At 39.4% G+C, this 27,481-nt stretch overlaps 1 protein-coding gene across 1 annotated transcript in view; it reads left to right on the top strand.

The window, feature by feature from the left end:
• Positions 1 to 17,456, top strand: part of NMD3 (NMD3 ribosome export adaptor) — a 67,375-nt gene extending 49,919 nt beyond the window's left edge. Inside the window, exon 17 of the mRNA XM_082839901.1 lies at positions 17,400 to 17,456. Coding sequence (XP_082696027.1) covers positions 17,400 to 17,443 — 44 coding nt within the window. The 3' untranslated portion in view covers positions 17,444 to 17,456. The remainder of the gene's footprint in view (positions 1 to 17,399) is intronic.
• Positions 17,457 to 27,481: the final 10,025 nt, after the last annotated feature.

The raw sequence follows: 27,481 nt of genomic DNA, 5'->3' as shown, positions 1-27,481 counted from the left end.
ATTCCCTTTACTGTAATTTTACGATAAGACTAAATAATAAACATTTAAGGATTTTCAGGTTATATGGTCTCTGTCACAACTATTCTGCTGTTGTAGCCTGAAAGATCCATAGAAAATATGTAAATGAAAGGAAGTGTCTATATTCTAATAAAACTTTATTTTAAAAAAAGGCAGGGGCTTCCCTGGTGGCACAGTGGTTGAGAGTCTGCCTGCCGATGCAGGGGACACGGGTTCGGGACACGGGTTCATGCCCTGGTCCGGGAAGATCCCACATGCCGTGGAGCGGCTGGGCCCATGAGCCATGGCCGCCGAGCCTGCGTGTCCGGAGCCTGTGCTCCACAATGAGAGAGGCCACAACGGTGAGGCCCGTGTACTGCAAAAAAAACAAACAAACAAAAAAAAATTAGTAGGTCACATTTTGCCTGTAGCCTATAGTTTGTTGACCCCAGATGTAACTTTGTAGTGCCCTTATACTGTTCTCTGGGTTTTGGTGATTAGAATGAGGTGGAAGTTCTGAGTGTAAGGCTCAGGAGGACTTGCACCTCTGTCTTAACTGTGAAAACATGCCTGGTTGAGTGTTGGAGGAAGAGATACAGGTGGCACAGACCAAGTTGCCCCATTGCCCTGTATGAAGCCAGCCAACCCTCAGACATTGAGCAAGCCCAGCTAAGATCAGCAGAACTGCTGAGCTGACCCCTGACTAACCCGACACGTGAGTAGTAAACTTATATGCCCCTGAAGGTTTGTGTTCACCTCATAGCATTGTTGTGGCATTAGACAATTGGTAGACTGATGTGCCAGCATTTAATTATCCAATTTCTAAAGTTGGTCATTGCCAGGTGTTTTTCATTTTTTTCCTTTTCTTATAAAAATCTGTCCATTTTGCTCATTTTCTTAGGAGTGAAATTACTGTCAAAGAGCATGTATGAATCTCAGGACACATTACAAAAATCCTTTCCAGAAAGATGCTTTCCATGGGGTAGAATTTTTAGGAGTGTCTCTTTTACAGTCTTACTATTCTTGATATTGACATGTTTCTCTTTTCACTTAATATTTTCTGCTTAAGTAGGTGAGGCCCAGTCCACAGTGATCTGTTTGCTGAACTTCTGTAGCAGTTACTGTCTGTTCTACTTGGTTAGTTTTTATATGCCTCCTGAGTTATCATTACTATTTTTATGTGTATTTGTCTTTCTCTCTAACTAGACTGCATTTCCTTAAGGCAACACAAATATAATGCATAAGTCCTCAGATATATAGGTAGTAGTATGATTTGACTGAAGTCAATATTTTGAAAAATGGGTATGGTTTTGTTTTAAATAATTCCTTACGAGTCTGGCATGAAATAAGAAATCAAGCAGATCTTACTGACGTTTAGAGAGGCAGTAAGTGGGATTTGTAGGGAGAGTTGTTCATGTTGTTCATGTTGGTCAAGACTTCATTTTACTTAATAGAAACAAAACCTGCATCTAATTCTAAGCTTGGTAAATTTTATGTGAGTAGTGCTAATTATAATTAATTAACCACAGAAGTCGTATGTTGTAGTATTAACACCAACTGTTCAATGTAACACACAGTAAATAGTTTTCTTACTTTAGGGTACTTTATTGTATATAATAGCACAAATGGTATTTGTAAATGATCATGTGGACAGAGAAGTACAAATGACCTATGCAGGGAAGGTAGCTTGTAATCAGAACGATAAACTCTTGGGCAGTATTCAAGAAGTATGAAATATGTCTGGTAGTTTTCCTGTGTTTATGCATTTGGATCAGAATAATGTTGATGTGCTGACTACTTGACAGAGGCTGAGATAAATCAGTGTTCATTTGGGTTCTAGAGTGTCAGCATAAACAAATGCTATAGAAGTCTCCACGGAGTGTTGCGAGACTGGGTTGGTGACACTCTGAATAGTCTGGAATGTGGACTTCTGTGTTTCTGAGAGGATCTTAAAAATATCTGTGTTCTGTTTGTAGAGTTCCATTTTGGCATTTTTCCTTTTTATTTTTATTGGAGAATAGTTGGTTTACAATGCTGTGTTAGTTTCTGCTGTACAGCAAAGGGAATCAGTTATACATATACACATATCCACTCTTTTTTAGATTCTTTTCATATATATATATATGCCATTAGAGTATTGAGTAGAGTTCCCTGTGCTATACAGTAGGTCCTTATTAGTTATCTGTTTTATATATAGTAGTGTGTATATGTCAGTCCCAATTTCCCAATTTATCCCCCCCCTACACCCAGCCTTCCCTCCTGGTAACCATAAGTTTGTTTTCTACATCTGTGACTATTTCTGTGGCATTTTGCCTTTTATTTTGTGAGAATAGATAGACTCTGATCCTAGGTAAATTTGTAATTTGCAGAAAGTTTGTTTGGGGTTGTTCCCCCAGTCCCTTACTCTGCCTTCCCTAGTCATGTTTGCGTTTTCTTCTTTTCATAGGAAATGGTTTGATATTCATAGTAAGGGATAGAATAAATAGTTATGGAGTAAAGTGTTACTCCTGAGAGTATTTTCATTTTTGTTAGGGACTTAAGCAAAGGCACATTCAAATGGAGGAAATATATTTTGGGAGATAGCAAATCTTCTGAGTGTGGTAGATTGAATTGTTGGTCACAATTCTTAATTCCTCTGTAAGTAATCAATAGCCTTATTATATTGCCCCAGTCCTTATGGTGGTGGAGTGTATTTCTTTGTCCCTTAACTTTGGATTTGGCTGTGTGACTTGCTTTGGCAGTGGGGTGTTAGTGGATATGGTAAGAAGATTAAAATGCCTTTGCTTATTTGCATTTGTGTTCCTGTCTTTCTGCCTTCACCACGAGAAGAAATGTCCTGGATAGTCACTGCCTCATCTGGGCTCAGAATGGAACATTTGAAGCAGTGTCACTCTAAACAACCCCGAGTGTAAGAATAAATGATTTGAGTTTTGGGGTGGTTTCTTATGTAGTATCATTGGCAATAGCTAACTGATAGTCTCTTCATCTTTAAAATTCATTAAGTAGTTGTCAGTGGATACCTCCTCTGATTGTAGAAATAGCCAATCTCCCTTCCCCCATTCACTGGATAGGGTTAAAGTTAAGATGATAGTGGATATACTCCTGTAGAGTCCCTTAAAGCAGCCTGGCGTTTACTGCTGCTTTCACTGTTATGAACAAGTACAAAAATTTTATTGGGTTCATTCCCATGCATTCTCCTTTCTGTCTGTATTATAGGCTTTACTGGTTTAAATAATGGTACCTTGGGCAGATGGGGGAGGCCAAGAAGACCTAGCTCCATTTGTTCCCAACTCTGCTTCAGGCAAGCAGCTTCACTTTTATTTAGGTATTTGGTTTTCATGTAAGATTTTGTTAGGAAAAAAGTATTTTTTAGAAAATTTAAAAATTGCTTATAAACAAACTTGTACATTCATACCATGGGATATTATTCATCAAAAAGGAATGAACTCTTGATACACATAACTTGGATGAATCTCAAGGGAATTATGCTGAGTGAAAAGAGTCAATCTCAAAAGGTTATATATTGTGTCATTCCATTTATATAACATTCTTGAAACAACAAATTTATAGATAGAAAATGGCTTAGTGATTGCCAGGGTTTAGGGATGGGTGTGTGTGTGGAGGTTGGGTGTGGCTATAACCGGGTAGCACAAGGGAGGTTTTTGAGGATGGAACAGTTCTGAGGTTTGACTGTGGTGATGATCACATGAAACTACACAGGTGATAAAATTGCACAGACAGGCAGACAGATACACATACACATGCTTGTAAAACTAATAAGATCTGAATAAGCTCTGTGGATTGTCTCAGTGTCAGTTTCCTGGTTTTGGTCCTGTATTCTAGTTATGCAAGATGTTACCCTGGTGGGAGGATAGGTGGAGAATACACAGGACCTCCCTGTACATTTTTTTATTTGTTATTTCAGAATTAAAAGGGGAATTAAAGGAATTAAAGGCATTGCCATGTGTAAGAGCTAATATTAGAGGAAAAAATTTTTCCTTTAATAAATCAAATAATCATAATAAATAAATGATTTATTTGAAAGAAATTTAAGTGAATATTGATACATTTTATTGGCAAGTTATTCATTTCTGATAATCTAAGATATTCCTTAGAGAAAAGTTAATGTGACAGAAGAGAGGGTGCATGTGTGTATGTGTGTGTGTTTATTCAGTTCTGTCAAGTGGAATTTATAGGAGTCCCACAAAAGGACCGATTGTTATTGCTGATATTAGCAAAAGGAAAGAGGAGGATATTAAGTAAGGGAAAAGAGAAGAGAGGGTCTACATTTTATGAGGCAGAAGGCAACTGACAGAGGACTAGCAATTTTCAGTTTTGGCAATCCAGGGAGACCTTTGTGTTAGGAAACTAAAAGCAGTTTTCTTTCCATTAGGAATGTTCAAAGCTGTAAATGTTCACAGTAACATGACCCCTTTCTGTCACATATTTGGGACTAAACTGAAGTTCACAGGAGTTGGATTGAGGCTTACTGGTTTGAGAATAAAATCATCTAACAGCCCCTAGCTTTGGACTCTAATCTAATTCAGCGATGTTAACATCACCAATGTCCTATACAAATTTCCCCATTGTTCTGTGATTTGAGAATTTCCAGTGCAAGCAAAAAAATAGAAATGCTTTTTTTAAAAAAGAATTTTAAAGATTGTGATATGATTTGTCTTAGTACTTCTTTTAGTTATTTAAAAAAAATAGTTTATGATGCAAAACAATCTAACATGAGTTATGGGTCTGATAATATGTTTACCCAGTCTGGTACTTCCCACTGACTAAACCATGGAAAGTTGAGCATCAGACCTGTAGTATGAAATATGGAACCATATTTACCCCAAGCCTATGAATGAATGTATCAAGAAGGAAGGGAGGTCAGTCATATCCTTTATTGTATAACTGCTTTTTCATATTTTCCTTTTTCTAAGGTATGAGGATACAAAATAAAAGGCGCACAGGTGGTACTCAGCTGTCTTTACCGTACAGTCACATTTTCTTTTTTTATATGACATCATATGGTAATACAGTTTTACTCTACTTATATGTGTGTGAAAGGAAGTGCAGAATATAGTTAAGTGCATAGGCTCAAGAGCCAAATGTCCTGAGTTCAGATCCCAGCTGTGATCCTCAGGCAAGTACTTCCCTTCTTTGACTCAATCTACTTATCTGTAAAATGGGAATTCTGTTGTTTAAAATTGTGGTGTCCTATTCTTGTGAGGGTGATAGAAATGCAGTATTTTTCAGATGGTCTGTACTGTCTCTACTCACATAAAGGGGCTGGAAGTGCAAAAAGGAAAACAAGTGGGCCTGGAGCAGTAAAAAGGAAGATGAAGGGATGATACCCAGAGATAGAAGTGCAGATGCTGCCGCCCTTGTGTTGACCTGCTGCTGTACTCTTGAAGGCACAGAGGCAGGCCTGGATCTGCTGAAGAGGTGTCACTTAACCAAAGGCTGCTGCTTCTGCCCTGGCTGCTCATTTGGAATCCATTTCCATAGCAGCAAGAGTGTCTGCCAGCAACAGTCACACACTGGGAGCCAGGGCCTTTCTCTTTCTTCAGCTTCCTCAGTTCCTTTCAGTGCCTAACAGGAAGCTACCTGGCAAGAGAACTTAGAAGTATAGTTTGATGTTTCCCAGCCCCAGATGTTCAGAATAGCATATAGAAGGGTAGGTGGGATGAAATATAACAGGTAACTAACCTGTGCAAAGACTGTGTATATGCACATATCTTCTATAATCAGTAACTGTGTCTCTAGGAAGGAGAACTTGGGGGCTTGAGCACAGCAGTGGAGGGATGCATTCATTTTATTCCTTGTCTTTGGGGCTTTGTTTTTAATGCCTTTAGATCTACAGAATTAAGTTGATTTTATTCATTTCATAGCATGTTGATTTTTGTTCATGCAGTGCATCATGCCATTCCTTTTTCCCATTGTCACTTATGCCATGTATGTCTACCTCCCATACTTTTATATAGATATATTGAAATTCTTGAAAGAGATTGGGCTGGCGAAAAGGTTCATTAGGTTTTTTTCTGTAAGATGGCTCTAGTAGCACTTAGTTGTCTTTAACTTCATTCAAAACAATTTTGTTAGATTGTATGCGACAGCTGTCATCATTAGCGTGCCTTTAAAAAAAGACCAAAATTGGTGAATTTTTGTGTAGCCATTTTAATACTGAAGATGGAAAAAAGCAACATTTTTGGCATATTATGCTTTATTATTTCAAGAAAGGTAAAAGTGCAGCTGAAACGCAAAAAAAGAGTTCTGCAGTGTACGGAGACAGTGCTGTGACTGATCGAACATATCAAATGTGGTTTGCCAAGTTTCGTGCTGGAGATTTCCCGCTGGATGATGCTCCATGGTCGGGTAGACCAGTTGAAGTTGATAGCGATCAAATCGAGACATTAATTGAGAACAATCAGTGTTATACCACGCGGGAGATAGCCGACATACTCAAAATATCCAAATCAAGCGTTGAAAATCATTTGCACCATCTTGGTTATGTTCATCACTTTGATGTTTGGGTTCCACGTAAGTTAAGCAAAGAAAACCTCCTTGACCGTATTTCTGCATGTGGTTCTCTACTTAAACGTAATGAAAACGTTCTGTTTTTAAAATAAATTGTGACGGGCGATGAAAAGTGGATACTGTACAATAATGTGGAACGGAAGAGATCGTGGGGCAAGCGAAATGAACCACCACCAACCACACCAAAGGCCGGTCTTCATCCCAAGAAGGTGATGTTGTGTATATGGTAGGATTGGAAGGCAGTCCTCTATTACGAGCTCCTTCCAGAAAATCAAACAATTAATTCCAACAAGTACTGCTCCCAGTTAGACCAACTGAAAGCAGCACTCAATGAAAAGCGTCCGGAATTAGTCAACAGGAAACGCATAATCTTCATCAGGATAACGCAAGACCACATGTTTCTTTGATGACCAGGCAAAAACTGTTACAGCTTGGCTGGGAAGTTGATTCATCCGCCGTATTCACCAGACATTGCACCTTCGGATTTCCATTTATTTCGGTCTTTACAAAATTCTCTTAATGGAAAGAATGTCAATTCCCTGGAAGACTGTAAAAGGCACCTGGAAGAGTTCTTTGCTCAAAAAGATAAAAAGTTTTGGGAAGATGGAATTATGAAGTTGCCTGAAAAATGGCAGATGGTAGTGGAACAAAAGGGTGAATACGTTGTTCAATGAAGTTCTTGGTGAAAATGAAAAATGTGTCTTTTATTTTTACTTAAAAACCAAAGGCACTTTTTGGCCCACCCAATATGTAATGTTATCCATGGGTTAAATTTAAATAAATGCTGTTGTGCTAAAATTTTTATTCTTTATTACTTTTTTACACTTAGCATTAGGTTTCTGAAATGGATCCATGTTGCTGTATATAAATTTGGTTCACTATTTTTTTGTTGCATGATATTCTACCATATACATTTATCACCCTTTCTCTTCTCATCTGTTTTCCCATAGATGGGCATTTAAGTTGCCTGCAGTTATCTTGCATACAATACTGCAATGAGCAGCTTCATCCCTGTTTTATTTACTTTATATTGATCTGTTGAGAGTTTCTGCGGTGTATATCCAGTGTGGCAGGCAGCCTCAAAAATAGCTCCCAATGATCCCTGCCTCCTAATATTCACACCTTGTTTAATCTCCTCCCCTTTCATGTGGGCTGACCCTAGCAATTCTCTTCTAGTGAATAGCATCTGGCAATTGTGATGAGATGTCACTTCCAAGATTAGATTTTTAAAGACCTGTGACTTCTGTCTTACTTGCCATTTCTCATTCTCTCTTCTTTGGGGGAAGCAAGTTGCTATGTTAGGAACCACCCTGTGGAGAGGTCCATGTAGCAGGGAACTTAAGTCTCTGACCAACAGCCAACAAGCCTCTGAGATCTGGCAACAGCTTTGTGAGTGAGCTTGGAAGCAGATGCTTCCCAAGTTACCCTTGAGGTAACTGCGGCCCCAGCTGACTCTTGATTGTGACCTTTTGAGAGACCCTACTCAGGCACCTGACTAAACCACATCTGGATTTCTGACCCACAGAAACTTTGAGATAATAATCTTGGGTAATTTGTTGCACAGCAATAGGTAACTAATATACCCAGAAATGTGATTGTGGGGCTGTGGGATATATGCATACTTAAGTACTGTCAGATTTCTTTCTTGTCAGCAATACTTGAGGCTTTTGTTTCCTCACACTTTTCACTAGCACTTACTTGCTAGTATCAGGTGTTTCTAAATAATTTTTCGCAAACCTGATAGGTGTAAAGTGATATCTCATTTTAATTATATTTATTTGATAACATGCTGAATATCCAGTCATATCCCTTTTGGTCAGTGCTTATTTATATTCTTCTTTCTTTGATTTTTCTGTCTTGTGTTGATGTGATGAAATGTCTTATAATAGCACTTACTGGTTTCAGAAATTGCAAATATCTTCACTCATTTTATTAATTGTTAAATTTGCAAATAATATCCTTCATTAAACAGAAGTATTTAACTTTGATGTAGTTATAACAAGAAATTCTTTCTCCTTAAGGTTTGTGCTTCTCTGGATCTTGTTCAAGCAGGACCACTGATATCTATAATTTAGATTTTCTGAATAAATAAAAGTCTTCTCACTAAAAACTGTTGGATGAATTGAAGCAGATTTAAAGATATGGACAAACACTATGCTCTGCTGTTGCCCATTTCATCTGAATTTGCTTTGCAACATCACTGCAAGTACTTCTTACATATAATGTGGTAACTTAACCCATTCATAAATCTGGATAAAGATGAGATGTGGCTGTGTTGCAAGTGACCTGAATTAGGTTAATAGAACCTCGTGGGAGTGAATTAATGCATTGGTCCCCAAGTTATAGAAACTATAAGATAAAGTATGTTGCAAAATAATAGAAGGTATTTTTCTACTTTCTTTTTATTTAAGTTAGAGGAGAAAACCCCAAACTCTTTTAAATAATACTTTTAGCTTTAGTTTTAAAATGTCCACCAGATGGCACCAGTGCATGATAAGTACTTAATGAAAATCAGAAGCATTATTCTCACACTTACCTTAAAATCTGTTGAAATAAGAATGTATTGACAGTGTAATTATGGAGATAATTTTGGCTCCCTATTAATTAGTCTTCAGGAAACCCTTTCTGAGGCTCTGGGTTGGGTGAGATATCTTTCTTTTGTAATTATGTACTACAGTCTATTTCTTTCACTTGAGGTAGAGATCAGGACATTCTTAGCCTCACTAGGCCATGAATAGTGGGACTTTTATTTTTCTAGTAATCATTAGATTATGAGTTAAAGCCAGGTTTGGGAGAAGAGAAACCTAAAATATAGACTTTCTAATTTAAACATATCTTTCAACGTGTATAAAACCTGCAGGTTGGGAAAATCATGGAAATAAACACTGCATTGCTTTAATTTTATATAATGAATTGATAATGAAAAAATTAGGCATGATTATCCACCTCATTCACTGGACTGATCTACAAGTACCATTTCCTTTTGGGAAGTAAGCATAGAGAAATTTGTAGACTTTGAAAAATAAATATTAATTAATATATCCAAGGACCATGAGAGTAACTTCCAAGCAACAATCTGTACTCCAAGTATAAAACTTTCATACCATTTATTCTGAATGGTACTGATGACTCAGGCTCTGTGCCTGGTTCCAAACATCCTAGAAAAGTTTCTGTGAGCTCCCTCTCTCTTGTCTTTAGGAGACATATCTTTTCTATGTTACTAATACATTGAGAGGCCCAGCCAAGCATCAGGCTTTCCATCCCTGATATCTCCAGAACCTTCTTACTGCTGTTCACTTGCGGCAGGTACTCAGCATGTTTTCACTATTGAATTCACTTTTAAAAAATGATCAATGCCAGTATTTCCCAAAGTGTGATTAGTGAAATGATAATCTTTCCAGAAGCTACTTGGAAGGTGTTCTGTGGTTAAGCAAACTTTTTTCTCAGTACAGCTCACATTATCATGTTAAAGATTCTCTGAAGCCTTTTAGCCATGATTCTCAGTAGAGTGGTACTGCCCCCTAGGAGACATTTTATAAATTATAAATTTGTGGGAGTGTTCTTGTCACACCAGTTGGCCCAGATGTCATGGACAGTAGATAGTGTGCAGTGCACAGTCTGTCCTGTAAAAACAAGAGTTCTCCCTCACCCCCTGGGACTTACTTTTGTCCTTGTAGCTTTAAAATCTGTTTATAATTAAGCTTAGGACCTAACTCTGATAGGCATTCTCATTCTGTAAATGAAACAGGAGAAGAAAGAATTCAGGTGACTCATCGTAGGTCACTCAGAGGCCTGGGCCAGAGCTAGGATGAGAGGCCTGATTCCCAGATCCATGCCCTTTCTTCTGTATCTTACAGCTCTGGAAGTTGGCCAATCCTAGCACAGACTTCTCTCCATTCCTCTGTGCTTCTATAACCAGGGAGTAAGTAGGCAGGGAAGAGGTCGAACCCTGCGACAGAGCAGCGTTGGGGCAGGTGAAGCATTCCCCTGGTAAGGGGCTGTCTGTCCAGTCTGAAATGCACCAGTTTCTTATTTCCCTATTCCTACTTCTTGTTGCTTGCCTTTCAAGTTCATCACCCTTCTTATATCTCTAGGTCAAAAGGGTGATCAAGGGGAGGGAAAGCAAATGAAATCGCAGCTCACTAGTTAAAACTACCAGATGGAGTGTGGAATCTGTGATTTAGCACTGCTTTGTATTACTTTGTTTTCCCATTATCTTTTGTTCTTCCTGGGGCTTGTGGTTGTCATTTGCATAACCAACTCTAGTTGTGATTAGAGACCTATAGAATGTCTTTATTCTTAGGAAGAAATAATAGCAAACAGTGTGTACTACAAGTCAGACATTGTTTTAAGTGCCTTATGTAAATACATTAATTCATGTAATCCTTACAAAAACTTTATGAGGTAGGTAATAGTGTTATCTTTATTCAGATGAGGAAACTGAGGCAAAAAAAGGTGAAATTGTGTACTCAAGGTTACACAGCTAGTAAGTGGTGGAGAAGGGACAGTATTTTGCCCCAAGTCATACAGTGGCAGAACCCAGATTTTAACCTGGGGAGTCTGGCTTCAGAGAAAAGCTTATAAGATTACCAAAGAGAAACAGGCTAGGGTATACTCAGAACAAGACAGGTGGAATCTTGTGGTTCTCTTTTAGGATGAGTATTGCAAGAACTTCTATTGAAAACTTAGTTGGCTGAAGGAAAACGTACAACCCAAAAATTGCGACGTACGTTTTATTCAGGGAGCTTACTGAGGACTGTAGCCCGGGAGACAGCCCTCAGATAGCTCTGAAGAACTATTCCAAAGAGGTAAGGGAGGAGCCAGGATACATAGGAGTTTTTGCTGCGGAAAGAAAAAAGTGTAGTCAAACATCAAAAGATTACTGCTAATCACAAAAAATAGACATCTCAAGTTAATGGTTTCAGTGCTTTCCTATGTATGGGAAGGTGCATGAGTCTGGGCTCACTGAATAATATTCTAAGGAATATCTATTCCTTAGATATGCATCTTATCTAGGACCTGTGTCCTGTTTTTCTCTATCCTGAATTCCCTCTCAGGGGACACCAGTGGGGGTGGCTGCTGTGGCTGAGGGCTTGATGGCGGGCAGTATTTACTGGAATGGCAGGCAACGTTTTTTGTCTGCAACTCATTACCAAGTTTGAGCTTTGTTTTGAAATCTAAAAGGGTGTCATGGTATAAGAAGTCTTAGAAGGAACTTCCTACCTCTGAATCTCTCCATTCAGTTGTCATAGTCGCTTAAATTCTATCCATAAAGTGTCAGACCTTTGAGTTTTCTTTGGGTTCAACTGTTAGAAAGATATATTCTTAGAAGAGTAACATATTAAACTAATTGACAGACAAGTATCAGTTACTTAGTAGTTTTGAGCAAAGCTGCAAAGAGGTGAGGCTAGACCCTCCTGTCCATCTTTCTCCTTCCTTCCTTCCTTCCTTCCTTCCTTCCTTCCTTCCTTCCTTCCTTCCTTCCTTCCTTCCTTCCTTCCTTCCTTCCTTCCTTTCTTTCTTTTTCTTCCTTTCTTCCTTTCTTCCTTTCTTCCTTCTTTTCCTCCCTCCCTCCCTCCCTCCCTTCCTTCCTTCCTTCCTTCCTTCCTTCCCTGTTTCCTTCCTCTGTCCTTTGGCTTTGTTTATAGCTGCAATCTGAGTAATATCAACAGCAAATATCAGCAAAAATAGATTTAAAATGAGGAGCAGGACATTTTTATTTGATGCTTGCTGTCAAGTTTTATTAAGCTTTTTTACTGGACTGTCTGTTTGTCCCTCTGTGAGTTTGGTGTAAATGTATTACCCATCCAACATGTGGGCCAATGCTCTTTTTCAAGCTTGTGCTAATTAATAAGAGAGACCAGAGCTGGAACTCAGACAAGGCAAATCTACAAGTGGAACACTGGATGGGGAAGCAGGTGCATATCCTGTCTTGAGGTGGTAGCATGTGCGTGACTAGAGGTGAGGTGCAGTGGACCAGCCTGGGAAAGACGGGGGACCAGTGGGTGTGCACTGAGGGAGTGCCTGCTTGCTCCGGGTTGGGCCCTGGGCACTTTCCATACAATGGCAAACAGGTAAAAGACTTCACTGGCATCCTTCCTGGTTCCTGAATTCAGAGTTTAAAATAAGAGAGGGGCTTCCCTGGTGGCGCAGTGGTTAAGAATCCACCTGCCAATGCAGGGACACGGGTTCAAGCCCTGGTCCAGGAAGATCCCACATGCCGGGGAGCAGTGACGCCTGTGCGCCACAACTACTGAGCCTGAGCTCTGGAGCCTGCTAGCCACAACTACTGAAGCCCACATGCCTAGAACCCATGCTCCGCAACAAGAGAAGCTACTGCAGTGAGAAGCCCACGCACCACAACGAAGAGTAACCCCTGCTCGCCGCAACTAGAGAAAGCTTGCATGCAGCAACGAAGACCCGATGCAGCCATAAATAAATAAATTAATTATTAATTAAAAACAAAATAAAGGGAATATGTGGAGACTTTAAAGTCTCAGTTGTGATGAAATTTTCCTCAGAACTTAGCAGCACATCTTATCTACCTTAAAATAGTTATCCAAATTGTGATTTTAGATATTTAAAAGCCTGATACAAAGCTAGTTTTACATTCCTTTTACTACATGCCAAAGGTAACATGCATCATAAAGAAAAGATAGATGAGAATTATTTTGTTTCAAACACTACTATGAACACTTTTCGTAAAGTGTGTAATAGGTATTAAGAACTAAGGTGCTCTGAATGCTGAACAGTCAGCTACAGAGCAATTCGTCACCTGAGCAACTCACATGGAAAGCATCTGACAGATGAAATCTGGAAATGGCTAAATAAAATGAGTGGATCACAGTGGTATTCCTGGTGGCCATATTTGGCCAGGATTAGGAAACCACAGAACTGGGAATTAGCCGCCTTGGGCTTGCCTCCTGTTTTACTGTGGAACCATGGGAGGTGCAGTTAACCTCTCTGTTAGTGTCTTACCTGCCTACTTCATCAGGGATTATTAGCACCATATACAATGATGAGTGGGAAAGTATCTTAAAAACTGAAACTCTGTACCAATTAAGATATTGTCATTACTCGTTAATCTAGTTCATAATGCAAATAATTTCAGTGAGGCTCATTTTTCCTTAGCAAATGTATTTTCTGTTATAACATTCTATTGATAACACTTATTTAAGTAACAGAAACATCAGGCAAACAATAAGTAGCAGTGCTGCAGCTGGAGCCCTGATGACTTTCAGGGGAATATATGAATATCCTGATTCATCCTGGGGTGTTTCTTTAGGGTCTTTAGGTCACCTGCATTCAGTGCTACTAGGGGTCTCACTTCCTCTAATTTTGTGTAACTAGCTTCTTGCTCAATGAAGTTGCTATTTTGTCTTCTAAATAGTCAAGAGAGACAAACTTCTGGTTTTAATACATCCCCACATCATTTTTACGGATCATGGACTTTTTCTTCCCACATGGGCTTCAGTATCTGGGCTCCAGCCTATTTCCTATAGTTGACTGCAGGTAAAAGGGTATCCCCCATTTTATGTCTACACCCATATGTTCAGACTAGTCTGAGTCTTCAGGGAGGCTCTGTGTTTTGATGACCTCAGGAGCTGGGGAAATTGCACAGGAGATTCCTGCTGGGAGTGAGCACAGAAAGCTAGCGATACTCTTAGAGTGGTTCCAGGTCGTCTCTTGAGTCCCAGACTTCTCCATCTTGGCTCTGACCCACCTCATCAGACTTGGATCTGCAGCGCCTGCCCAGAAGAACCCAGAAACCCTCTGAGGGAGCCTTAGAACTGACCAGAGTCCTGAGGCATCTTCCAGGCTGAGCTGCATGGACCACTGGCTGATCTTGGTGGAGAGATGTGGTTGTCATAAGTTCCCAATATATGTCCTCAGGGTTCTTCTAGGACATCTCCAGTACGTCCTAGGCTTCCTGTGATAGAGACTTCTGTCAAACAGTTAGCTCTGTCTGCCAGAGGGGCACTAGCAGCCCTGAACTCACTCTGGTCTCAGGCTGGGCTGTTCTTCACAGAGTCCTCACTGTGTGGTCAATTTCATTCTTGTCATTATAAGTTCCCCTGAGGTACTGCTTCCTATTTCAAGGCCCAGCTCAAATGTCACTTTTTTTCCCCTGTAGTCTTCCAGCTTTAACAGAATAAATTACTCCATAAAGTGCTATCTGTGCTCGTAGTTATTTATCTGTAACTCTACTGAAACAACACACAGGCGTCTAAAATGTGTCTGCCTTTATGCTTAAAGGGAGCTGTAAACTTGAGAGAAAAGATTACATGTAACTCATTTCATCTATTCATATATTTGCAAGGTCTTGCACCGTGATTGGAACAATACATGTTTATTGACTTAAATTCCTTTAAAGGACAATAAGATGGAGATCAAAGACAGTACCACTCTTTTCCTAATTAATTATTTCAACAAATTTGTTGAGAACCTACTCACATATTAGACACTGGCATGCCCGGAAGAGGCAATTATGAATAAGACACACATAATTCTTACCTCTAGGGAGCTTATAGTCTTCTCTACTTTCATGCCTTGGTCTCTCAGTTTAGTGATAAATCAGTTGTTGCTTCTGGTGGTGGTGAGCTGAGCCAGACCACTCCTTCTCACACACCCAGGACATGGAAGAGTGCTGCTGCTGGTGGTGGTAGAAGAAGCAGACAGCATGGCAGAATTGTGCCCTCCTGACTATACTCATGATTATTGTAGCATGTCCAACCATCACGTACTGTTTCCCACTACTTCCCAAGCAGATGTCAGATAAGATTCTGGATAATGACTAGTTTGGTCTGGGAGCCTAGGCTTGATCTCCTGGAGTAGATATTCAGGATGGATGAGCCAGGAAATAAGGAGGGGATCAAATCAGAGAAGCCAAGTCCATTTCAGATCCAAAGGACAAGCATGGGATGGACAGTGGGGGACAATGTTCAAAGTTTAGAGGCAATTTTGGACAGGAATAAATCTGGGAATTATAGGAATGGAGCTGGAGGTTAAGAGTTAGGTAGTTGATGGATCCAAGAATTTTGTGGTAAATAAAGCTGGGATGTCCACATTTTTCCATTCATGAATTTCTCAGTTTGCTGAAAGATACAGGGCTGAGCTGTTTGGGGAGTGATGTCAGCCATATGGCTGAATAAGACATCACTCATTTGTGGCCTTCCCCCAACAACAACAATTTGGCATCCAACCAGGGACAAAAGTGCCTTTGTGGGAGCTGTGGGATCCAGCTTCATAGGTCAAGGGGTCCAGGAAGAGTCTTGCCCACTCATGTGACAGATAATAGGCAACTGGACCTTGGTCCTGGCTCTGGACCCTGCAATGACCTGTGAACCGGCTCCAGTCCCTCTTGGCTACAGTCCAGGAGCCCCTGGAAAACACTGTCTTAGTCATCCATGAGCAAGAGAGCCTTTGGGGAAGTCAAAATTTCCAGTGGAAAAATCCTAGCACACCACTGAAACAAAAACGTATGAGTTTGGATGCAATGGAGTGGGTAAGAGGAACAATTTGACTACCTGCATCACCCCATCCCCAAGACGGCACTGCTTAGGGCCAAGACAGATCTTCTCAGCCTGTGATTTCTCCAGTGGGGGAAATGAGAGTGTGTGAATGAGCACCTGGATTCCCCATTGTGTGGGACACTCTCGAGGCTCATTTCTCTCACCCATCCAGGGTACTGAGTTGTGAGCTGCATGACTGGGCAGGTGCAGGGGAAGACTGGGAGGGCACCAGATTGGACTCTTGGAGGGCGTCAAAGGGACACAGATTCTCCTGTGTCACAGACTCCATCAAGAAGCTTGCCCATGAGCTGCTGGGGGCACCTTGCCAGCAGATCCCCCCAACTGGCCAATGGGTACCCCCAGTGTTCTGTGTGCTTCATTCCCCCCCCACCCCCGGCCTACTGTGGTGGCTCCCTGTGCATGCTCCCACTGGTGGCAGCAAGAGTGAGCTTTGGCAAATGGCTAGTGAGCAGGTACAGAAAATCGACCTGAATCTGCGGACCAGGGAGAACCTACAAACTTGAGTTTTAGTGCTACTTCTGTAAAAACAAAAAGGAGGCCATCAGTACTCAGCCTGGTTTGTTGCAAAATCAAGAGAAGGTATACAGGCATATCTTTTTTTTTTAAACATCTTTATTGGAGTGTAATTGCTTTACAATGGTGTGTTAGTTTCTGCTTTATAACAAAGTGAGTCAGCTATACATATACACATATCCCCATATCTCCTCCCTCTTGTGTCTCCCTCCCACCCTCCCTACCCCACCCCTCTAGGTGGACACAAAGCACTGAGCTGATCTCCCTGTGCTATGCGGCTGCTTCCCACTAGCTATCTGTTTTACGTTTGGTAGTGTATATATATCTTATTTTATTGTGCATGGCTTTACTGCAATTTGCAGGTTATTGTGTTCTTTATAAATCGAAGGTTTGTGGCAACCCTGTGTTGAGCAAGTCTATTGGTGCCATTTTTCCAACCACATTTGCTCACTTTGTGTCTCTGTGTCACAGTTTGGTAATTCTCACAATATTTCACACTTTTTCATTATAATTATATTTGTCATGGTGATCTATGATCAGTGATCTTTGATGTTACTATTGTAATTGTTTTGGGGTGCCACAAACTGTGCCCATATAAGATAGTGAACTTAATCGATTGTTGAAATGACAACAAAGGATTTAGAATATTACATATATTACATAGACTTAGTTGATAAAGCAACGGCAGGGTTTGAGAGGATTGATTCCAATTTTAGAAAAAGTTCTATTGTGGGTAAAATGCTATCAAACAGCATTGTGTGCTACAGAGAATCATTTGTAAAAGCAGGAATTGATGTGGCAAACTTCATTCCTGTCTTATTTTAGGAAATCGCCACAGCCACCCCACACTTCAGCAACCACCTGCCTGACGAGTCAGCAGCCATCAACATCGAGGCAAGACCCTCCACCAGCAAAAAAAATTGCAACTTGCTGAAGCCTCAGATGATGGTTAGTATTTTTTGGCAACAAAGTATTTTTTAATTAAGATATGTACATTTTTTTAGACATAATGCTATTGGACACTTACTAGACTACAGTATAGTGTAGACATAACTTTTATATGCATTGGGAAACCAAAAACATCATGTGACTTTATTGCGGTATTCACTTTATTGTGGTGGTTTAGAACTGAACCTGCGATATCTTCAATGTATGCCTATAAATTAGGAATTCTTCCACAAGAGGGAGCAAGAAGCATGGAGCAGGTAGAAAGCCTCAGAATCACTAGCAGGGCTGGTGGAAGGTATTTCTTTCTCAAAGGAGGTTAATAAAGACTAAAGGAAGAGACTGTTACTTCAAATGAGAAGATGGCAACACGAAACTTCAAGGACATGAAAAAATCTAGGAAACAGGACATCACCAAAGGATTATAATTATTTTCCAGTAACTGATCTCAAAGACATGAAAATCTGTACTTTACATGATAAAGATTTCAAAATAGTTGTTTTAAGGAAACTTAATGAGCTACAAGAAAATACAGTTCAAAAAAATCAGGAAAACAATACATAAACAAAATGAAAAGTTTAACGAAGAGACAGAAATCATAAAGAAGTGAATAAAAATTCTGGAGCTGAAGAATACAAGGAATGAAATGAAAAATGAAATGGAGAGCATCAACATCAGAATGGATCAAGCCAAAGGAAAAATCTGTGAGTTAGAAGATAGGAACTTTGAAGGTATCCAGTCAGAGAACAAAGGAAAAAGAATGAAAAAGAATGAAGGAAGCCTATGTGATTTATGGGATACCATGAAAAAAAAAACTTTGTGAATTATTGGAGTTCCAATAGCAAGAGAGGAAGAGAAAGGGGCAGAAAGCTTATTTAAGGAAATAACAGCCGAGAACTTCTCAAATTTGGACAGAGATTTGGATATCCAAGTTTATGGATCTCATAGGTCACCAAACAAACTCAGCTTTAAGAAATTCTCTTCAAGACACATTATACTAAAACTGTTAAAATTTAAAGACAAAGGGAGAATCTTAAAAGCAGTAAGAGAAAAGAAGCTTGGAAATTACAAGGGAACCCACATAAGGCTACCAGTGGATTTCTCAGTGTAAACCTTACATCAGAAGAGAGTAGGATGATATGTTCAAAGTGCTAAGAGAAAAAACACTGCCAACCAAGAATACTGTATCTGGCAAAGTTATATTTTAGAAATGAAGGAGAGATAATGACTTTCCCAGAAAAGCAAAAACTGAGAGAGTTCAACACTACTAAAAATACCTTACAAGAAATGCTGAAAGGAGTTCTTCCAGCAGAAATGTAAGGATGCTAATTAGTAACCTAAAAAATATACAACACACTCTTAAATGATATAAAAAATAAACTCAAAATAGATTAAAGACTTAAATGTAAGACCTGAAACCAAAAATCCTAGAAGAAAACAAAGGCAATAAGCTCTTTGACGTCAGTTTTAGCAATTTTTTTTTTTTTTTTGCATGTCTCCACAGGCAAGTGTAAGAACAGCAAAAATAAACAAGTGGGACTACATCAAGCTAAAAAGCTTTTGCACAGTGAAGGAAACCATCAATAAAATGAAAAGGCAGCTGACTGAATGGTAGAAGATACTTGCAAATGATGTATCTGGTAAGGGGTTGATATCCAAAATATATAAAGAGCTCAGACAGCTCAATATCTAAAAAAGAAACAACCTGATTAAAAAATGGGCGGAGGAGCTGAAGAGATATTTTTCCAAAGAAGACATACAGATGGTTAACAAACACATAAAAAGATGCTCAACATTACTAATCATCAGGGAAATGCAAATCAAAACCGCAATGAGAACTCCCAACAAAAAAAAGTCCAGGACTAGATTGCTTCACGGGTGAATTCTACCAAACATTTAAAAAAGAGTTAACATCTATCCTTTTCAAATTATTCCAAAAACTTGCAGAGGAAGGAATGCTTCCAGACTTATTTTACAAGACCAGCATCACCCAGATACCAAAACTAGACAAAGACACTATAAAAAAATAAAATTACAGGTCAATATCACTGATGGTCATAGATGCAAAAATTCTTAACAAAATACTAGCAAACTGAAGTTGACCATACATTAAAAGGATCATAAACCATGATCAAGTGGGGTTTATCCCAGAGATGCAAGGATGGTTTAATATCTGCAAATCAATAAATATGATACACCACATTAACAAACTGAAGAATAAAACCTTATGATTATCTCAATAGATGCAGAAAAAGCTTCTGACAAAATTCAACATCCATTTATGATAAAAACTTTGAACAAAGTGGGTATAGAGAGAACATACCTCAACATAATAAAGGCCATATCTGACAAACCCACAGCTAACATCATACTCAAAGGTGAAAAGCTGAAAGCATTCTTCTAAAATCAGGAACAAGGCAAAGATTCCACTCTAGCCGCTTTTATTCAACATAGTATTGGAAGTCCTAGTCACAGCAATCAGATGAGAAAAAGAAAGAAAGGGCATCCAAATTGGAAAGGAATAAATAAAACTGTCACTGCTTGCAGATGACATGATACTATACATAGAAAATCCTAAAGATGCCATCACAAAGATATTAGAACTCATCAAGGTATTCAGTAAAGTTGTAAGATATGAAATTAATATACAGAAATCTGTTGCATTTCTATGCACTAACAACACTATCAGAAAGAGAAATTAAGAGAACAATCCCATTTACAATTGCATCAAAAAGAATAAAATACCTAGTAATAAATCTAACCAAGGAGGTAAAAGGCCTATACTCAAAAAAACTGTAAGACACTGATGAAAGAAATTGAAGATGACACAAACAAATGGAAAGATAACCCATGCTTCTGGATTGGAAGAATTAATATTGTTAAAATTACCATACTACCCAAGGCAATCTACAGATTCAGTGTGATCCCTATCAAAATACCAGAATTAGAACAAAATCACAGAATTAGAACAAACAATTCTAAAATTTATATGGAAACATAAAAGGCCCTGAACAGACAAATATATCTTGAGGAAGAACAAAGCTGGAGGTATCACCCTCCTTGATTTCAAACTATACTACAAAGCTACAGTAATAGTAAGGAAACTATCAACAAAATGAAAAGGCAACCTATGGAATGGGAGAAGATACTAGCAAATGATGTATTTGATATGTATCTGAAATATATAAAAAACTCAACATCAAAAAAACAGACAATACAATTTTAAAAATGGGCAGAGGATCTGAATAAACATTTTTCCAAAGAAGACATGCAGATGGCCAACAAACACATTTGGTGCAGCCGCTATGGGAAACTGTATGGAGATTCCTCAAAAAATTCATACCATACAATATGCCTGCTACCATACAATCCAGCAATTCTACTCCTGGGTATTTATCTGCAGAAAATGAAAACACTAATTTAAAAAATTATATAAACTTCTATGTTCATTATGGCATTATTTACAACAGCCTAGACATGGAAGCAACCTAAACTCTCACTGATAGATGAATGGAAAAAGAAGATGTGGTATATATATATATCCATATGTCTATTAATGAGCAATATTCATATATAGGTATATACCTATCTATATATACTCTGCCATAAAAAAGAATGAAATCTTGCCATTTGTGACAACATGGTTGGACCTAGAGGGTATTATGCTAAGTGAAGTAAGACAAAGACAAATACCATATAATTTCACTCATATGTAGAATTTAAAAAACAACACAAATGAACAAACAAAGCAAAACAAAAAAGACTCATAGAGGGAGTTCCCTGGTGGCCTAGTGGTTAGGATTCTGGGCTTTCACTGCTGTGGCCCGGGTGCAATCCCTGGTTGGGGAACTGAGATGCTGCAAGCCATGTGGCATAGCCAAAAAAAAAAAAGACTCATAGATACAGAGAACAAACTGATGGCTGCCAGAGGGAAGCGGGTGGGGAAGAGCAGTGAAGTAAGTGAAGGAGATTAATAGGTACAAACTTCCAGCTAGAAAATAAATAAATCATAGGGATATAATATACAACATAGGGAATATAGTCAATAAATATTATAATAACTCTGTATGGTGACAGATGGTAACTAGACTTATCATGGTAATCATTTAAACATCAAATCACTATGTTGTACACCTGAAACTAACATAATATTGTATGTCAATTATAATTCAATAAAAAAAAGAAAGTATAGAATATACTGGTAAAGGTAAGTTTATAGTTAAATTCAGAATACTCTAATACCTGTAATATGATGGTGTGTTAGCCACTTAAGTGTAGTGTAAAAGTTAAAGAACAAGAGTATTAAAAGTAACTATAGGTACCTTAATTTGTTAACAAATACACAATACAAAAAGAGGTAATTGTGACATCAAAAACAAAAAAGGGGGAGGAGTAAAAGGGTGGGGCTTTTACATGTGATTGGAGTTAAGTTGCTATCAACTTAAAATGGACTGTTTTAGCTATAAGATGTTTTATGTAAGCCTCATGGTAACCCCAAAAGCAAAAACCTTTAGTAGATTCACAAAAAATAAAGAGAGGGGAATCAGAGTATACCACCATGGAAAATCACCAATTCACAAAGTTAGGCAGAAAGAGAGGAAAAAGGGAACAATGGAACTACAAAACATCCAGAAAGCAATTAATAAGATGACATTAGTATGTCCTTAATTGTCAATAATTACTCTAAATGTAAATGGATTGAATTCAACAATCAAAAGGCAGAGGGGCTGGATAGATTAAAAAACAAGACCCAACTATATGCTGCCTATAAGAGACTCACTTCAGCCTTAAGGACACACATAGGCTCAAAGTGAAGAGATGGAAAAAAACATTTCATGCAAGTGGAAAAGAAAAGAGAGCAGGGGTATATTATACTTATATCAGACAAAATAGACTTTAAACCAAAAAGGGTAACAAGAGACAAGCACAGCCTCATTCACAGCCAGCAATCCATGCCACACAGTTCTCTCAGTTGGGAACCTCAGTGAGATCTGTGTTCAGGCCACAATTTCCATGACAACAGGTAAGGACAACAACAGAATGGCCAGAATTGCAGCGTAGTCAATCAACTTTCTTTTTCTGAAAACCTTATGAAGAATATCTCATGGAAGTATTCCTGGCTCTCGTACTTCAGCCATCGGAAAGTTAAGAGTACGCCCAAACTCTTTTGTTTGACCGAAGAGTGGTGTATAGAAATGACTGCTCCTTTGAGGTTGGCTTTCTACCACATGTGGATGACATAGATCAATCTGCCTTTGGGACTGGGAGAGTTTCCCAGCTTCACCTGGAGCTTGACTCACCTTGTTGCCTTCTGTTGCCCTTTCTGTGGCATGTTTTCCGTTCTGCTAGATTGCCCTTCAGTGACTGAAAGACGGCCAGTCACCACTTAGGCCTGTGCAGTCATGTAAGTCTTAGTACTAAGTGGGAGCCCCATATGTCTTGATGTCTCTCCCCAAGTTCTGCACTCAACACTTGCCTTTGTCTTAGGAAATTCAGAATTTTGAGTTCCTCTGAGGCATGAAATACGATGTCTCATTAATAACCAGCTTTCCTGTCCTTGCTTTGCTGTCAGGAGAGAACTGGATAGTAAAACCTATGATTTATTTGGACTGGCTCCATTAAGAACTGACAGAGTGATGACTTAATTCCAGTAATGCTTTATTCTTACTCTGCATTTTGACAATTCCCTCTAGCTGTTCCTCTGCTGGAAGTGACTCTTAGTCACTAATTCTAAACTCACTCCAAGAGTATAAAACAGTACACATCACCTAAAATTTCAGTGGAGTAACCTTTGTCACTATAAAATTTTGTAAGCCTCTCAAAGTCTTTCTCAAATTATTATCAGAAGATTGAAAAGTCCAGACAATTTACAGGTTCTCTTTTTGACTGACTGACTTGCCCTTACAGGTGTTTCAAAAGGACCCTGCAGTTGTACAATGATGAATGTGTTGGTTAGTTTGTTCATCATGGGTTTATTGGGTGTCTGTTCTCTGTCATGCTCTGTTGTAGGTGTTGGTAATTGTTCAGTGAATAAAACAGAAACCTGCCCTCATTTAGTGATGGAAGATAGACAAAAAACAGAGGAAGTGAAGTAATTGGTTATCTGAGCATGAGAAGAGCTCATGAGAAGGAGAGAATTGAATTGGGGAAGGAGATGTAGCTTGCTGGTTTGATGGAGACAAGTAGGGAAGGCATTTCAGTTTTAAATAGTGTTGTCTGGAAAGGCCTCACCGAGAAAGCGACATTAGACCAAAGGGTTGAAGGAGAGAAAGGAGTGAGCCATCTGTATAATGGGGGCAAAAGTTGTCCCAGGCAGAGGGAGCAGTGAGGACAGGGGTCCTGAGGTAGGAAGTGTCTATTATTTTCCAAACCAGACTGATGATAACAGCACACAGATACAGTGCTTCCCGCATGCCCCACACTGTTCTGAAGGCTTTATATCCATTATCTCATTCAGTCTTCCATATTTCCCCAGTCCCGATTTATAGATGAAGAAACTGAGGCACAAACAGCTTAAATAACTTGCCCAAGATTACTCAGCTAGAAAGTGGTGGAACCCAGGCAGTCTGGCTCCAGAGTCTGTGTGCTCAACCACTGCGCTTTGCTGCCTGGTGTTTAATCATTTGGAGATGCAGGGGGCACTGCTCATCACACTGCACTGTGCCCCTTTGCTTTCAGGAGGAAATATTTTACTGATCTTAATATTGGCATTAGTTGTGCTTGTCTTGAGCCACTGGTTTATTTCAATCTACTGAACACTGTGATCTGTGATGATTACTGATCATGATTTTATGTCGGCCATTGAATACTTACCACTCTTATTTTTCTTTCTTACTTCATGTTATATTTTGTCTGTCATTGTAAACTCCCTTATATCCCTTTAGATATAGGGAATGATGAATGAATAGAAGTACATTTAAAAGAAGACTCAGAGTCCTTAGAAGTTTGGAACTAGGTGGCTCTGGGAAGAACCACCCTCCAGCTTGGCCTTGCGCGACTAGGATTCCCATTTCTCCATTCTCCTGGCTATGGCCCTTCTCCTTTTGCTAATACTCGGGGCTCCTTCAGGAACTGACAGAAAGGGACAGAAGCAGGCTTCTCTTTGAAACTCCAGCCTGACTACTACAGTTCATGTGGCAGTTAGGAGCATAGACTGAGATGGGACAAACAATTCATACCCTGACCACCACCTATCTGGGATCTGAGACCTCACATCTTCATCTGTAAAATGAAGGTAAAAATAGTGCCTACCTCCTAGAGTTGTGAGGATTAAGTAGGATAATGTTCACAAACAAAGTACACAGCACAGAGCTGATGCATGTAAACACTATGGAAATCTTAGATGTTATTATCATTAGTTACTCTTCTTTAACAACAAACAGAACAAACTACTGTCTTTAAAAACAAACCACTGTCTTTAAAAACAAACAAAAACCCCTGGGCTTGGTTGAAGTCTGGCTCTCCACATTATCCTGCCAGATGCCCTGTGGGGCTTCTCTGTGGTACTGATCCCTCCCATCTTGGCTCCCAAAATGGATATGGCCTATTGGAAACAGAATAAAACAGGTATGAAGAGTGAATAAAACCAACGAGCACAGCCAGGTTCCAACTTACTAAAAGACTCAGTCACGCTAAAGACAGGGTTTCTCAGAGATGCTGTGAGAGAGAGGACAAGTACCTCCGCTTTGTCAGCCTGTCCTCCTCCCCGCAACACCTTCTAATTGCTCGAGAATAGTCTAGGCTTTTTACAGAATTGGCATTGACTTTTTAAGGATTACTTCAAGTTATGCAAGAAGAAAATGATCCTGCAAAAGAAGCTCACAAAGTTCAGTTAAATATATTTTAATGAATTGTGTTAGAATGAAAGAAAAGCTTTTTCAAAAAGCTTATATGTTTAATATTTTTTTTTTCATCCTGTAAGAATGTTGAACCCTGACCTTGGAGTGGAATGGCCCGGTACTGTGGAAAAAACATGTGCGTTGAACCCAACTCTCGGCTCTGCATTTGGAGGCTGTAGGAAGTTCCATCAAGGCCACCGCGTCCTCATCTGTACAATGGGAATAACACCTACCTCACAAGGCTGTTGAGAGGATTAAGTGGCATGGCTCTAAGAACTTTCCTGGCAGGTAACAGATTTTCAATGATGTTAATCTGATTTTTTGAAGCTTTTTCTTCAGTTATTTTGCTTTCTGCCACATCATTAGAACTGCTTAATTATTCAGGATTTTTTACATCCAGTTTATGGATTATCAAAGCCCTTTGCTAATAAGTCTGTCTCCTGCTGACTTTTATTTATTTATTTATTTTTAACATCTTTATTGGAGTATAATTGCTTTACAATGGTGTGTTAGTTTCTGCTGTATAACAAAGTGAATGAGCTATACATAAACATATATCCCCATGTCTCCCTGATCTTGCGTCTCCCTCCCACCCTCCCTATCCCACCCCTCTAGGTGGACACAAAGCACTGAGCTAGTCTCCCTGTGCTATGTGGCTACTTCCCACTAGCTATCTATTTTACATTTGGTAGTGTATATATGTCCATGCCACTCTCTTATTTCGTCCCAGCTTACCCTTCCCCCTCCCTGTGTCCTCAAGTCAATTCTCTACGTCTGCGTCTTTATTCCTCCTGCTGACTTTTAAAATTGCAGTGTAACTGCCTATCAGCCTGTCAATTATGAGAAATAGCAGATGATTCAACATCAATATTGCTGAATGCCTTGGTAAAATGGTTTTATGAAAAAGTTTGAAGCTATAGTTAAACGGGAGCTTTATTTATTTGTTTATCTATGGACAGATTTTACAAGTTGATAGTTTTCTCATTTTTAAGATTTATTTTTTCTATTTTGTGCAATTATCACAAAAATGTGAAGGTCAGAATAAAATCACTCATCATTCTATTGCCCAGAAATAACCACTATTAACTTTTAATTTTTTCCTTTTTATATTCATAGTTCTTTTTATGACTTTTTCCACCTAAAAGTCTATCATAAGTACTCTACCATATTGCTAACATTTGAATTACTTTCATACTGGTTATACTGCGACCTACATGATCATTTTTCCTAATTTAGACATTAACATTCTTTGAAACTTCTCTGCAAGAAATGTTTGGGTGTAAGCCTTTGTCTGCATTCCTGATTAGTGCCTGAGGATACATTTCTAGAAGCAAAATTATTGGATTAATATCAGGTCAATATTCTGTGTAACATGTCCTCCAAACTTAAAACCTAGTCACTTAAAACTTAAAACAGCAATCATTCATTTGCTTGCAATCTGGGGACAATTTGTCTTTGCTCCACGTGTTAGCTGGCTGGGGTGGCTTGGCTGGGGCTAGAGGATCCACTTCCGAGGTAACTTTCACATGACTGACAAGTTGGTGCTGGCTGTTGGCTGGGGCCTCAGTTCCCCTCCAAGGTGGGCGTCTCCACTGGGTTCAGAGAGGGAGGAGGTGGAAGCTGCCAGTCCTCTTAAAGTTTAGGCCTGGAACTGGCACAGAGTCTCTTCCACCATGCGCTCTCTGTCAAAGTAGTCACAGGTCAGATTCCAGAGGCGGGGGAAGTGACAAGGAATTTGTGGCCATATTTAATCTACCATAGTCAAAGAGCATATTGGGGACTTCCCTGGTGGCGCCGTGGTTAAGAATCTGCCTGCCAACGCAGGGGACACGGGTTCCAGCCCTAGTCCGGGAAGATCCCACATTCCACGGAGCAACTAAGCCCGAGCGCCACAACTCCTGAGCCTGCGCTGTGGAGCCGACGTGCCACAACTACTGAAGCCCGCGCACCTAGAGCCCGTGCTCTGCAACAAGAGAAGCCACTGCAATGAGAAGCCCGCTCACCGCAGCAAAAGAGTAGGCCCCACTCGCTGCAACTAGAGAAAACCACACACAGCAACAAAGGCCCAAGGCAGCCAAAAATAAAAAAAAATTTTTTTTAAAAAAGAGCATATTGTTGAAGGAT

The sequence above is a fragment of the Leucopleurus acutus genome (genome assembly GCF_964270905.1).
Source record: "Leucopleurus acutus genome assembly, chromosome: 5".
Taxonomy (NCBI): Eukaryota; Metazoa; Chordata; class Mammalia; order Artiodactyla; family Delphinidae; genus Leucopleurus; species Leucopleurus acutus.
Note: the sequence above shows the minus strand (reverse complement) of the source record. Positions and strands in the feature narration are given on the sequence as shown.